General features: G+C 44.3%; 1 protein-coding gene across 2 annotated transcripts in view; it reads left to right on the forward strand.

Annotated features, from left to right (window-relative positions):
* The first annotated feature begins 4,104 nt into the window (after positions 1-4,104).
* NPC1 (NPC intracellular cholesterol transporter 1) overlaps positions 4,105-14,663 on the forward strand; it is a 46,030-nt gene continuing 35,471 nt past the window's right edge. For both annotated transcript variants that reach the window (XM_053396388.1, XM_053396387.1), the window contains exons 1-2: positions 4,105-4,335; positions 14,463-14,585. In XM_053396388.1, the coding sequence (XP_053252363.1) occupies positions 4,234-4,335; positions 14,463-14,585 (225 nt within the window). In that variant the 5' untranslated portion in view covers positions 4,105-4,233. The remainder of the gene's footprint in view (positions 4,336-14,462; positions 14,586-14,663) is intronic.

The raw sequence follows: 14,663 nt of genomic DNA on the forward strand, positions 1-14,663 counted from the left end.
GCTCTGATTCAGGGCGCCCCACCCGCCGGGCGGCAGGCTGCTATCCGCAGCTTGGGGAGCCTTGCGGGGAACTCCTGCAGGGCTCCCCACCCTGCGGATGTCTGTCCGGCGCGAGGGGCGCTCTGATTCAGGGCGCCCACCCGCCGGGCGGCAGGCTGCTATCCGCAGCTTGGAGAGCCTTGCGGGGAACTCCTGCAGGGCTCCCCACCCTGCGGATGTCTGCCCGGCGCGAGGGGCGCTCTGATTCAGGGCGCCCCACCCGCCGGGCGGCAGGCTGCTATCCGCAGCTTGGGGAGCCTTGCGGGGAACTCCTGCAGGGCTCCCCACCCTGCGGATGTCTGCCCGGCGCGAGGGGCGCTCTGATTCAGGGCGCCCACCCGCCGGGCGGCAGGCTGCTATCCGCAGCTTGGAGAGCCTTGCGGGGAACTCCTGCAGGGCTCCCCACCCTGCGGATGTCTGCCCAGCGCGAGGGGCGCTCTGATTCAGGGCGCCCCGCCCGCTGGGCGGCAGGCTGCTATCCGCAGCTTGGGGAGCCTTGCGGGGAACTCCTGCAGGGCTCCCCACCCTGCAGATGTGTTCCCGAAGCGCCGGGCGCTCTGCTTTCAGGGCGCCCGACGCTCCGGGAAGCAGGCTGCTATCCGCAGCCTAGACATCCCTGCGGGATCTCCCGCAGGGTTGCCTAGGCTGCGGATGTGTTCCCGAAGCGCCGGGCACTCGGCTTTCAGGGCGCCCGACGCTCCGGGAAGCAGGCTGCTATCCGCAGCCTAGACATCCCTGCGGGACCTCCCGCAGGGTTGCCTAGGCTGCGGATGTGTTCCCGAAGCGCCGGGCGCTCTGCTTTCAGGGCGCCCGACGCTCCGGGAAGCAGGCTGCTATCCGCAGCCTAGACATCCCTGCGGGATCTCCCGCAGGGTTGCCTAGGCTGCGGATGTGTTCCCGAAGCGCCGGGCGCTCTGCTTTCAGGGCGCCCGACGCTCCGGGAAGCAGGCTGCTATCCGCAGCCTAGACATCCCTGCGGGACCTCCCGCAGGGTTGCCTAGGCTGCGGATGTGTTCCCGAAGCGCCGGGCGCTCTGCTTTCAGGGCGCCCGACGCTCCGGGAAGCAGGCTGCTATCCGCAGCCTAGACACGGCTAGCGGAGCGCTAATCCCGAAGCTTGGGGCTGCAGAGCTCAGCGCGCCCCAAGCTTCTGGGTGCCGGCAAGGTCTAGACGGCTAGCGGAGACCTTGCCGGCACCCAGAAGCTTGGGGCGTGCTGAGCTCCACACGCCCCAAGCTTCGGGATTAATGCAGCGCTCCGCTAGCCGTGGGAGAGCTGGGTCTCCCACGGCTAGCGGATAGCTTCCTGAAGCCTGGAGAGCGATAGGGGTCGGTGCGCACCGACCCCTCTCACTTTCCAGGCTTCAGCGAAAGCCTGCATTCGCTCCATAGGACGCACACACATTTTCCCTTGCTTTTTAGGAGGGAAAAAGTGCGTCCTATGGTGCGAAAAATACGGTACTTGAAAACATATCTGTTCCACTCACAAATAATTCACCCAAGTGGGAATTCCCTAGAGTAAGCATCCCACTCTTTGGTTTTGTAAGTAAGTAAGTTTGGGAGCTGTATTCTCCTATTTTAATGTTACTATGTTAATATTTATTAAACTGCATTAATAACAATATTAAACTGTAGTTTAAAATGCTATATTATGCTTCTGCTGCGTACATTTGGTAATTTAAAAAATGAAAACTTACCGGTACTTACGAATCACAAAAGAGAGTGATTTACAAATCATGAAAGAAACTGGGCCAAAGGAAGCTGCTGAATGAGCTTTTCTAAAAAAGAAAAGAAAAAGGGCGTAACTGGCTGTGGTTTATCATCCAGCCATCCTGCGAGTCATCTAAACATGAAAATTAGTCATAGCTGACTGACTCGTGGTCTGGTTCCCAATGAAGTCTCCTGTGCAGCATAATTGACAGTAGTTTCATTTGGATCACTGCGGGCTGCATTCTATTCTGTGTAGAATATCTTAAAATGGATGATTTTGGTTCCTTGTTAATGTAGTTTTTTTTGTTGCGCTAAAACAAAAACAAAATCACAATCGACCCTCATCTACCTTTTCAGCAATTCATATTTTCACCACCAGCTGGCTCTAAGAGAGGTTGCAAAACATTTTGGTTCCCATAGGAACCGCTGATTGACAGAGATATTCTTTCCTGATTACTCATTCCTCCACTCCTGAGTCAGATTACAAACAAGTTTATAGATTAGAAGCTTTGGTCACCCAGTTCTAACAATTACAACACTTGTCAGGCCACTTCATGTTAGCAGTACACACAGAGACATTTTACACCCACAGCAACAACATATTGGGCTGAATTTATCCATGCTGCAACTCCAGTAAAATCCATACTATCACAATGGCTGATAAAACCTGATATAGCACAATGGGATTACGGTAATTACCGTAACTGAAGTACTTTTATGAAGAGGAATGTGCACTTAGAGCCACAGTCCTATGCACATTTACCTGGGAGCATGCTTGGTGAGTTGCATGTCAGATTTAAAGACGTGCATTGGCAGCCACTGTCTTATCGCTTCCTTATCAAGAGATGCTGAAAAATGTGAATGAGGAGATCCACAGCCATTGATCCAGTTACCTTTATGTTCAGTGGGAGCCTCACCCACAAAGATACACAGTATGGGGCAGACACGTAAACACATTGGGAAGAAATAAATCTAGGCTTCTCAAGAAATGACGCATTTTAAATAAAGCACAGCTTTATGACAAACACACCCATTGTTCACAGACTTGTTATAAAAATGAGATAGTTTGACTCATTGCAATGTTGGTCCCTCAAGCACACAACACGATTAGCAACCATGAACAAAAACAACTATTAGCATAGAAGTCCCAGAATAAAACAAAAATTCGGTTGTTTTCAATGTTCTAGTTCTGAATTGGGCTGACATTGTATGTGAAACTTAGATCCCAGTTCAGCCCCCCTACTACTTGGACATTTGGCAACATTTATTAGAGGAGTTATAATTCATATTATAGATTCAGGTAGGTAGCTGTGTTGGTCTGACACAGTTGAAAAAATGAAAAAATAAAAATAATTGTCCAGTAGCACCTTATAGACCAACTAGGTTTGTTCTGGTATAAGCTTTTGTGTGCATGCACACTTCTTCAGATACCAATTAATATTATGTTTATTTATATCCCACCTTTTTCCCTGACGGTCTCAAGGTGGCTTACAGCTAAAAAAAAGAGACATTAAAAACAATTAAGCATTAATAAGATATGTGAGATCTATTAAAACATAGCACCTTTTGTTAAGAAAAATGTTAGCAATGTTTAGGCTTAGTGCCTCTGAGCGCGTGCAGAGTTCTTCGAAAGAAAGGACTTTCAAAGAGTCTCACTGAACATGTGCAAAATGGCTTTTCAAATGCTTCCTTGCCTGTCCAGTGACGGCAAAATCTTGCACCTCTCACTTTCTGTTTGGAGGCTGCTGGCTGGGAACAGGGACCTGAAACGGAGAGGGCCATAAAATCAACCTTGGAGCAAATCGAAGAAAAACTGGAGATACAAACATATGCCTGGACGGACGCCCAACACATTTATGAGCTTTCATGGCGCAATCCCCAAGGACGTTTGCCAGGAGGGAAAGCCTACAGATTACAGCAGGATTTTCTTCGGAGTAAACATTTTTGGGAGTTAAAACTCCAAAAGGCGAAACAGGAATTCCAGCTGGGCGCGTCAGCGCAGAAGCAGGCCCTACCGAGCTAAGCCTTACTCCCAAATAAAGCGTACATAGCTTGGATTGCGGCCTAACCCGTTCAGGGACGGCAACAAACTTGTGCCAGCGACACCAGAGAAACCGGTTACTCCTGGGGCAGCCGGACGCGTTTCTTGGGCGGGCGGGCGCGCAGGTGGCGTGACGGGGCCGCAGCTCCGCCTCACAGGAAAAGGCGACCAACTTGGGCTGGGCCTAAGGCGGAGCTGAGGCGACGCCGACCGCTTCGGTAGGCGGCGGGCGAAGCGGCTTTCCGACATCGCCTCAGATCTCAGCGCCGCCCCTCGCGGAGGAGGAGGAGAACGAGGAGAAGTGACGGAGGAAGGGGCGGGACCGCCGAGCCTTCCGCCTCTGAAGTGCCTCAGTCGCAGTTCCCGCCTTGACTACGTTGGCCGCCCAGCGACTTCGCAGGTTGCCGGAGCCCCACAGTTAATCGAGCGGGAGGCTCCTCGGGGAATGGGGAGCCGCGCTGGGCCAGGCGGCCAAGGCGGCTGCTGCGGGCTGTGCGGCCTCAGGGTCGCCGTCGCCTTCTTCTTGCTGGCGCTTCTGCCCGGCCGGGTGAGTGGAGAGGGTGCCTTCAGGGTGGAGGAGTATAAAGCTGGCGTGGGGCTGGGGTGTGTGTGTGTGGTGGTGGTGGGTACATTTTGGGGTAGAGGAAGACCCCTCACAGACTTGTCTAAAGGTCCCTGACTGTGTAATGAGAAAAGGTTTATTGGGGGGGGGGGGGTTCGAGGTGAATCTTGGGGGTTTGGTGGGTTCTGACCTTAGCAGCAGTAGTAAGAAAATATACCCCGGGGTGGAGGTGGGTAGGGAGAGACTCTTTGGGGTGCAATTCTGGGCAAAATGCTGTTTTACTCGAAAGTAACTCCTGTTGAGTTTTGTGGGACTTGCTTCCAGATCCGTCTGGGTAAGACTTCTGCTTTAACAGCAGCTGGCCCAGGTATCTGTTCTGCTTCAGATAGTTCTGGTTAAGAGTTCTGCTTCTCTGGCATGGAGGAGCAAAGGGATGCGGTAGGTCACGAGAACTTTAAAATTAGGACGGGCAGTCAGTCGTTGCTGTCTCTATGTCAAGCGCTTTAATTGTAAAAGGAAGCGTACATCTTCAGAGCCAGGTCAAGGGCGGGGAACTTGCAGCCTTCAAACATTGTCAGCCCATAAACTCTCCTGATCTATGCCGGCTGGAGCTGCGGGGGGTGGGGGTGGGCAAGGACATCTTGAGGAGTGCAGATTACCTCCCCCCCCCTCCTCCCAGTGTAAGGCAATTTCCATCCTTCCTTGGGAAGTGCTTGAGCCTGTTGCAGAGAGCAAATTGGTGTATTGTAGATTGCAGGCCCTTGTAGGTCTTATTTATCTTGCACCAGTGGTATGTGTGGCACTTCAGAGTGTAAAAGAGGGCAGGCTTTGGTCCCTAGAGCTTGCAATCTAAACTTTGATGCAAATTAAGTGGTGGCATCACATAGGTATTCTGGGAGGCGGTTCCAAGCATATAGGGGAGCAAAGGAGGGAGACTGGAGTGAGCCTATTCTGCTGTAAGAATGTTGACAAACCCACAGGTAGTTTTAGGGGAGCACATTGAGTGCAAAGCCTCAGGGGAGCCACCAGGGGCATGGCAACTAGAATGGAGCGGGAGAGGCAGAAGGGCACCAAATTTTGGCATAGCACAGGGTGTCAAATTTGAGACCCCAGGGTCCACCACGGTAAAAAAGCAAAATCCAGCTGTTAAAAAACACCATTCAGTGATGAGAAGTCTGTTTTGTCATGAAAAGAGTGGTAAATCATTTTGTAGTTGAAAAAATGGCTCGGTGAAAGCAGCATAAATGACTAATTGTCTGAATACTGTAGTAGCGTTATTGTGCAAGCAAGACTGAGAAATCACCTGGATCAGGTAATTTGCCAGACATTATTATTCAAGCAATATACAGATGACGCAACCTTGATGGCAGAAAGTGAGGAGGAATTAAAGAACCTTTTAATGAGGGTGAAAGAGGAGAGCGCAAAATATGGTCTGAAGCTCAACATCAAAAAAACGAAGATCATGGCCACTGGTCCCATCACCTCCTGGCAAATAGAAGGGGAAGAAATGGAGGCAGTGAGAGATTTTACTTTCTTGGGCTCCATGATCACTGCAGATGGTGACAGCAGCCATGAAATTAAAAGACGCCTGCTTCTTGGGAGAAGGGCAATGACAGGCCTAGACAGCATCTTGAGAAGTAGAGACGTCAGCTTGCCAACAAAGGTCTGTATAGTTAAAGCCATGGTTTTCCCAGTAGTGATGTATGGAAGTGAGAGCTGGACCATAAAGAAGGCTGATCGCCGAAGAATTGATGCTTTTGAATTATGGTGCTGGAGAAGACTCTTGAGAGTTCCATGGACTGCAAGAAGATCAAACGCATCCATTCTTAAGGAAATCAGCCCTGAGTGCTCACTGGAAAGACAGATCGTGAAGCTGAGGCTCCAGTACTTTGGCCACCTCATGAGAAGAGAAGACTCCCTGGAGAAGACCCTGATGCTGGGAAAGATGGAGGGCACAAGGAGAAGGGGGCGACAGAGGACGAGATGGCTGGATAGTGTTTTCGAGGTTACCAGCATGAGTTTGACCAAACTGCGGGAGGTAGTGGAGGACAGAGGTGCCTGGCGTGCTCTGGTCCATGGGGTCACGAAGAGTCGGACACGACTAAACAACAAAAATTATTCAAGCAACTAGGTGACATTCATAATATTGTAATAAATGGCTTCCAACAGTTCCAGTACTTATTTGTAAACCTGCTGTTATTCATAAATGTATTAAATATTTCTATCTTGCATTCAAAACTTTTGTTGATGGTACAAATTTAAAAGCAAGTTGTGTGCTGCCAAATAGATGCAAAGCAGTAAAGTGAAGTTAGACATTCATAACCCATTGTTTCGGCTGACAGGACTCCTCAGTGGTTGTTGAGTCTTAAGAATCTCATTTTTGGTTCCACTCCCCAAGGAATCTAGGTCTTACTATTTAAAATTGAAAGTCTGAGAGGCTCACATCTAACACACCTGGCAGTGATACATTGTTTGGATATGATCTGCATTGACACAATGAATGCAGAAGTACTCAGTGGACTTGTTTCGTAAGAGTTGTGCTAAGAGCAGTCACAGCTCTTTGTTGCTCTTCTCTTGGATACCTGATGAATATAGCACAGATAGCTTCCTGTATTTTCTTTACTTTCTCATGCTTATTCCAAGTGACACGATAAACCTTTGTTGTGCCTAACATATTTTCTTTTGCTTCTTGGGTAGGACACTAACCATCAAGAGCGTAGACATGGTTGAGCATATGTGTCATTGAATGCTGAATGGCAGACATTGGAGTAATAGATGCAACTTCCATATTACTGTTTCAGGTTAAGAATGGACCTCTGGAACAAATTAAGTACTTAACCCGAGGTACCACTGTATTCCTATCTGTCATATCTAATAGGCACAGGAGACCAGAGGTAGAAAAGTGGCAACTCTACAGAATAGCAGCTGGTTTCCTATTGATCGTTGCTGCTGTAGGCTTTGCTTGTGGCCTGCATGGAAAGAAGAAGTAAACTGGCTTCTGGTTACCCATAGAGATCATAATGAATATAAGCAGTTTCAACAAACTGTTCACATTCCTTAGTGTTCCTTTGGAGTTGTGTGTGAGAGATGTGAGATTTACCTACTGCTACTGGGGCACATTATGTCATTGAGACAGTACATGCACTGTTCTTTGCCATGTGTCCTTTATCTTATAAGAAAGAATTAAGATATGCATATTTGGCCACCATTATCCTCCCCCCATCCAAACTTTATTGAATTATTTAAAAACAATTACCGAGCATAAAGTGTTTGTCTTCCAGGAAAAATACACTACAGTTGTTAAGCCTTGTATGTAGTCACTCACATGGCATCAAAACAGACTGCTTGGAAAATATTATACATTAGAGATTAAGCTCACATCCACAGGGTATGCTTCATTCTAGGGTGTTAAGATAATTTCTCCATAGTGGCCACCATTATAAATGTGTGGAGTATACAGTGTTTAGAAATAGTGGTACCTGTATTGAGCACAGCTTTTCCTTGTTCATACTAGGTGCTTAAATGGGTTGGGAGCTTAGTGATCAACAGGGCCCCTTTCTGCAAAATGAAGTAAAAGAGTGCACCACTTCAAGCTGCAGATGGAGATCATTTGGAATGTTCCTCTGCCTTAAAAGAAGCTCCCTGCAAGTATTAAGATATAACTTTTATTCCTGGTGTGCTACTTTTCTACTAGCCAGGAGCGTTCACATAGAAAAACATTGCAAAATGGTAGCTTTGAACAGCATTCTGAAGTGGTGTAGTCAATTCTACCGCCTTATTTATGTATTTATTACATTTATATCCCACCTTTCCTTCAAGTTGCTCAAGAAAGCATACATAGCTCTTTAGCTAGGTGGTGTGTGGAGTGAGGGGAGAGTGGGGCTTCTGTTGGGGTTAGTGGGAGTAAGTTCAATGTATGCTTTAAGTCGGTATAATATTGCACTACTGTTGGGAGGTGGGACTGGTATCTGACCATAGGATTATGACTTAGGAAAGGAATGCTGTCAAGTAGATGTGTGGGAAGCTGCTGTGTCTCTGTGTATCCTAAAATTAGAGGACTACAGTATTGAAATATGTGAGCTGAAAGGGTGCTTTAACTTTTGAGAGTTCCTGCAGTGGCACTGTGCAGTGCTGTGTGAGCACCAAACTGTGTGACATTTTAATTTAGGTAACCTCTGTGTAGGTAAATTCCATTTTATGAGCCATCTTCTTTTGGTAAAAATTGGATGGTTTTGCATAAATTCAAAATTTAAACTTAGGCATTAAGCGGGTATCAAGAGCCTAGTTCACTGTACACATCGTGTGAAATCCTATTTAAGGAATCTTAACTAGGGTATGGTATGATGTCTGCATGGATAAATTACAGAACAACAACCATCACTTGGTCTTTGGGTGCTACTGTGCAGTGAGGGAGAACCAACACTAGGTGTTCGATTTCATGGAAACTTTAAGTATGATTTGGATTCTAAATTCAGGTTAGCCAAAACCATGATATGGTGTGATGTTTGAAGTAGCTGTTTGGTGTGTTTGAATATTATAGGATCACAATAGGAGAGTACATTCTATGGTTTGTAGTTAGAAAAAGCTTCAGTAGACTGGTTGGAAACTTGGCAGTGTAAAAGAGGATGGTCCATCCTGAATTTTGGGTAGAGAGGATGAGAAATGGTTTATTTTGAATGATTTTTTTAAAAATGGTATGAGACTTTGGTGTGCTAATGGTGCTTTTATTCTATAGATTTTGTTATGGTGGTTTTTTGGGGGGGGAATCTTCATTTATATTTTGTATTTTGGGAAATGGTTTGTTGTGTCAGGTTAAGAGGAATGTCTAGTATGTGCTGTGAGTGGTGCAATATGTTTGTAGTTTGGTCACAATAAGGCCTTTTCAAAACTATGTTAGTCAATGGTATTTCCTAAGGCGTTTGACTTCATATGCTCAATACAAACCTATTGTGAGAAAGTTTTAAGTGGAATGTTGGGTGGAATGAGAGTGGGCAGAGAGGGTCAGTTAGAAAATGACAGCATGGCTGTGCAATGGGACAGAGAAGGAGCTGGTAGTGGATGTGAGATGCGAGGAGATGTGGCGGGGGGGGGGGAGTACTTCCAGACCAATACTTTATTTTCAAGAATTTATAATTCAGGTAAGCCAAGAGGTTAGAAGTTAAGTGTGAAAGGAGATGGTGGTGAGGAAGAAATTTCTGGCAATTTATAAAAATAGAGGCATGGGGTTGTGGAATATCTCTAACATTCACAGTGGCAATCTCATTAAAGAGGAGCCTGATTAGGAGGGAAAGTTGGCAATCCGTCTTACCTTATTTCACTCAATAATTTAACCACTTAATAGGCATCAGATGTTGCATTTGAATTGTCGCCCTTCTGAATGGTCTGAGATAATAACAATGATATTTATTAGTTTATTTTTCTGTTTCAATAGAATTGTAGCCCTAGCCTCCTCAAAACATAATCAAATCAACAAACCTTTTTAGTTTAATATGTTGTGTTAAAGCCTTTCTATGTTCACTCAAAGTTGCAAAATACTTTGAAAATAAAGCTAGTATATGCTGTATTTTGTGTAGGATAGTATATATCGGTGTGGGTGGGTGGATGAGCGCGCGCGCGCACATACACACACACACACACACACACACACAAAATATATAAAAATAATACTAATTCTTACAATTAAGGAGAGTGATTGAGCTATGTTTCTTTAACATGCTAAGCAGAGTTGGATTAGTTTAACATTACACATGAATATTTCTGGTGGATTTTTTGTAGCTGAAATGTATGAATGGGTGCATTTCTAGCATCCTGAGTTTCACCAAGTTTTGCTTGGAGGACATAACTCAAGTAGGAAAGCTGCAACTGAGAACTAAAAAGGTTTCACATTGGTAGCCTCCCTATGAATTTTATGTGTCCCCAATCTAACAGATGTGCACAGTAATTTGTGGCAGTTTCTCTTAATATAAACCACTTAAAAGTAGATGTATGTGAATGGAACTTAGGGGGGGGGGAAATCTCACCTAGTTTTCATTCATGCATCTTGGTATCACTAATAATGAAAGCAGGTAGTATCCATAGATGTAATGCTCCAAAATTGAGTGTAGGCATTTTTGCATATGGTTCAAATGGGTTTAGATAAATCTCAGTGTTTCATAGGGTGATAGTTAAATCACAGCAACAAATATGAGAGAATAATGTTTTTGATTTTATCATTAATTCAAGTCTGCAGTAGCTGAAACGTTTCCAAGAATACTTGCAAAGAGAAACATTGTAGTCCTAAACAATAGTGCCTCAGTTCTTGTCAAAAAGGCAAATGATTTATAAAAAGAAGCTGGTGTTTTTCTGGTATACATGAGAGACTTTTGTGTAATAGTTTCTTATACATGTTCAATTTGAGGAGGGAAGAGATGACATACAATTTTATGTGCTTTGAGGGTTTTTAAAGATATAATTTAATTATAATGAATTGTTATATGCCTATAATCATCAGATGCCTTCAGTATACAGTGGTACCTCGGGTTAAGAACTTAATTAGTTCCAGAGGTCCGTTCTTAACCTGAAACTGTTCTTAACCTGAGGTACCACTTTAGCTAATGGGGCTTCCCGCTGCTGCTGGTGCGCGATTTCTGTTCCGAGGTACCACTGTAGTAATAAATGGGTAGGATTCAAATCAATTTAAATCACCAATGAGAAAAGGCTGATTTGATTGCTTCCTAAGTAACATGACCTTTGTAATGGCATTTGTCTAATTATATAACCAACACCTGCAAGTCTGTTCACCATCTTATCCTGACCCACTTATCTGGCCTGAATGGGAGAGGTGCTAATCAGAAGATAATATGCTGAATTTAGGGAACACAGAAAAGCCATATTCTCCTTTTAAGAATTGTAGTATTGAAGATTACAAGATGGTTTGAATATATAGGCTTGAGTGCGTTGACATCAACAGCCAAAAAAGAATTGTCTTCCTCTTTCCACACCTGGCCAGTTGGTTTGAAGAGCTGCAGCTCTGACATGAGGAGCAGAACCTGAGCTTTCCATGCTGCTAAGTCAAAACTTTTCCTAGCAACCAGCTGATCCATGCCTCAGACTTGGGCAGCTACACTCACTTAAGGCTAGTTCTGCAACAACGAACCATATGCCAAAGTAGATTCAGGGCATGTGTAAGGGAGTGGTGCTTCTCTCTTAACAGAAGTGGCAGTGCAGCCACTACTGAAAAAGCTGCCCTGGATGCAGTTTCCATTGATGTTTTTACTGTTACGATTGTAGCATTCCATTTTTATATTGTACAGTGTCTTGTTCCATTTTATAACTAAGTAAGGTTTATAAATAATTATAATAAATACATAAAATATGCTGTGCATATCCCAATTGATGCATAATCGTAAGCAATAGAGAACAGACATAATTCTACAAAATGTAGTTCCAAAAGTTCATTTTTGTAAGGGAACAAAGTCAAGGCTAAACAGAAATCTGGCAATCTGTCCTTGTAAGCCAAGTACATTACGTACAACAAAACTGTTGGAAGTCTTTCCAAAAACAAGTGTGGACTCTAATCTTTAACCTCGTATGTGTAGATCCCTCTATAGATGAAAAAAGCTTCCAGAAATTTATAAGCTTCAAAGTATTAATGACAAAAAACTCAGTTAAGCTTTTACTGTATTAAGATTACTAAAAGTATTACTCTTCAAGATACAATGCATGAAACCCTGCAAATGCAAATTCAAACAGAAAATAGAAAATTGATTGAAAATAACTATTATAAGCACCCCTGTTATATGTATTGCATCAGTAAGATAACCAGTGCTTTTTTCTTTTTTAAAAAAAGTTTAGGGGTACTCTCATTTTCCTACTCAGATCGAAATACTGCCCCTCAATGAGGCCAAACTTAGATTCACAAAATGTTTAGGGGTCTGCACACCCCTGCATCTCCCCAGAAAGAAAGCACTGAAGATAACTAATAGCTAAGTCTGCTAACAAGATTTAGTACTAACATAACATTTCAGGAACAAGTACTTCCAATATTCGGCAAAAATCCTGTAAAGAAGATCAGCATTAATATTCTTCTATTGCAGATTGGGGGATGGAAAGGAGCTGAAGCTGAAGGAAAAGTGGCTTGAATAAGGTTCCCAATGGCTGATAATATTTCAGCCAGGGACTTGGTACTTTATAAGCCCTCTAAACTTTATACAGTGTTGCTAGTAATTCTAGCTGTTGTTTCTAGTCGCATAGAAGAGAACACCAGTCTCTTGATGAGATAGGAGAAAGATGCCGATGACAGCACATTTCCTTTCAGCCCTGTGGATAAAGTGTTGTCACTAGACTGTCACATGATGCATGTGAGACATCAGAAGTCTGCCTTGCAGATCTTTCTCTCCCTGCCTGTCTCATGCAAGTTTAGTGATTTTTCTGTATCCCTTTCATCACAGAATTTAATACAACCTGTATGTACACATCATTCTCATAAGACTGATATTTTAAAAAAGGGAATCCATTTGCAAGTTGATGAGGGAAAACAGGAATGATCACACTTTCATCATTAATTACCAGTTCAGAGAAGTTGCTGACTGAGCTTGCTTCATAAAGGTTTACTTGGTTTGAGTCCTTTAGTCTACTAATGAGGAGCCTTTTTTCAGCCCAAAGGCCACATTTCTTTCTGAGCCAGAACAAAAGTGGACAGAGCACCAAATGTAAAACTATGTACACTATGCTACTTTATATACATTTACACACACACACTTTAAAGCAAGAGGTGTTATCAGTCCAAGGGCACATTCCAGCTAGGAGGAAAACACTGGGTGTGAAGCAGAGCCAGTGAGGGGGGTGGCCTGGGAAGAGAAGTGTGGAGGTCTGTATATGGTCTCTGGGACTGCAGAAACCAAGGAGTATTTTTGGCCTGAATGCTTTTGTGTTGTTGTTGTTGTTTAGTCGTTTAGTCATGTCTGACTCTTTGTGACCCCATGGACCAGAGCACGCCAGGCACTCCTGTCTTCCACTGCCTCTCGCAGTTTGGTCAAACTCATGCTGGTCGCTTCGACAACACTATCCAACCATCTCATCCTCTGTCGTCCCCTTCTCCTTGTGCCCTCCATCTTTCCCAACATCAGGGTCTTTTCCAGGGAGTCTTCTCTTCTCATGAGGTGGCCAAAGTATTGGAGCCTCAGCTTCACAATCTGTCCTTCCAATGAGCACTCAGGGCTGAACCAAACACAATTCTGAAAGCCTTCCTCCCATGTAGCTCTGTGCTCTTGTCCCAGAGTATCCTATGTAAACCATATAAATGTTAGGAAATGGTTTCTTAGCCCTCTCTTTTTCTAGTGTTTGCTATCAAATAACTGTATTTATTTCATATAATTTATTTCATTAGAAGTGAAGGCTGCCAACATTTAAAAGAGGATTGGACAAATTCATGGAGAATAAGGAGATCAATGACTGCTGACCATTATGGATATGTTCTACCTTCACTTTCAGAGGCAACATGCCTCAGAATGGGAGCTGCAGGATGTGGGGAGAGTAGACTTGGGCTCAGGTCCTGCTTTCTGACCTCATAGGCATCTGGTTGGCCACTGTGAGAACAGGATGCTGGTCTAGATGTACCTTTATTTTCAACCTGATTTAAAAGTGATTTGTATCCTAAGAACCTTTCTCTGAAACTGATAATGACTCCTTACCATTTATGCATATTTGTTGAATATTTGACATCTGATATTTGACTGTAAGATCAGATCAAAGGTTCACCTAGTCCAACATTGCACAGTGGCCAACTAAATGCTCTTAGTGATTACAATGGTTCTTAGGGAATTTGTGTGTGCAAAAATTGACCAAGATCCATAAAATGGGACCACTAATTCTGCACAGGGCTTTGAGCCTGTGTTACTGTATGAGAAATCTCCATCATGTTGAAGGTTGTTCTGAGGTGATGTCACTTGAAAAGCATTGTGTTGGGATCTGGGAAAGCCCAGCCTGTTGATAAACTGAAATGCCTGTAGTTTGTGGGTATATTTAAAATGGTATTCTCATGAGCAGCCTCTGTTGGGACACTTTTAACATGCGTCTTGCAAGTGTGAAACCTATGGTCAACACAGTTAACATTCATTATTCTTCCTCTGTAGGTATTTTCAGACTCGTGTATCTGGTACGGCCAGTGTGAAGTTGTTTCTGGAGATAAAAGGTACAGTTGTGAATATAAGGGTCCACCGTTGCCACTGCCAAAAGATGGCTATGATTTGGTACAGGTAAGTTTCTAGTGAATTACCATTTTACTGGAAAATAAGAACTTTAGTGGGGATGGGAAAGAAGAACTAAGCATATTT

This window comes from Podarcis raffonei, chromosome 7 (genome assembly GCF_027172205.1).
Source record: "Podarcis raffonei isolate rPodRaf1 chromosome 7, rPodRaf1.pri, whole genome shotgun sequence".
NCBI lineage: Eukaryota > Metazoa > Chordata > Lepidosauria > Squamata > Lacertidae > Podarcis > Podarcis raffonei.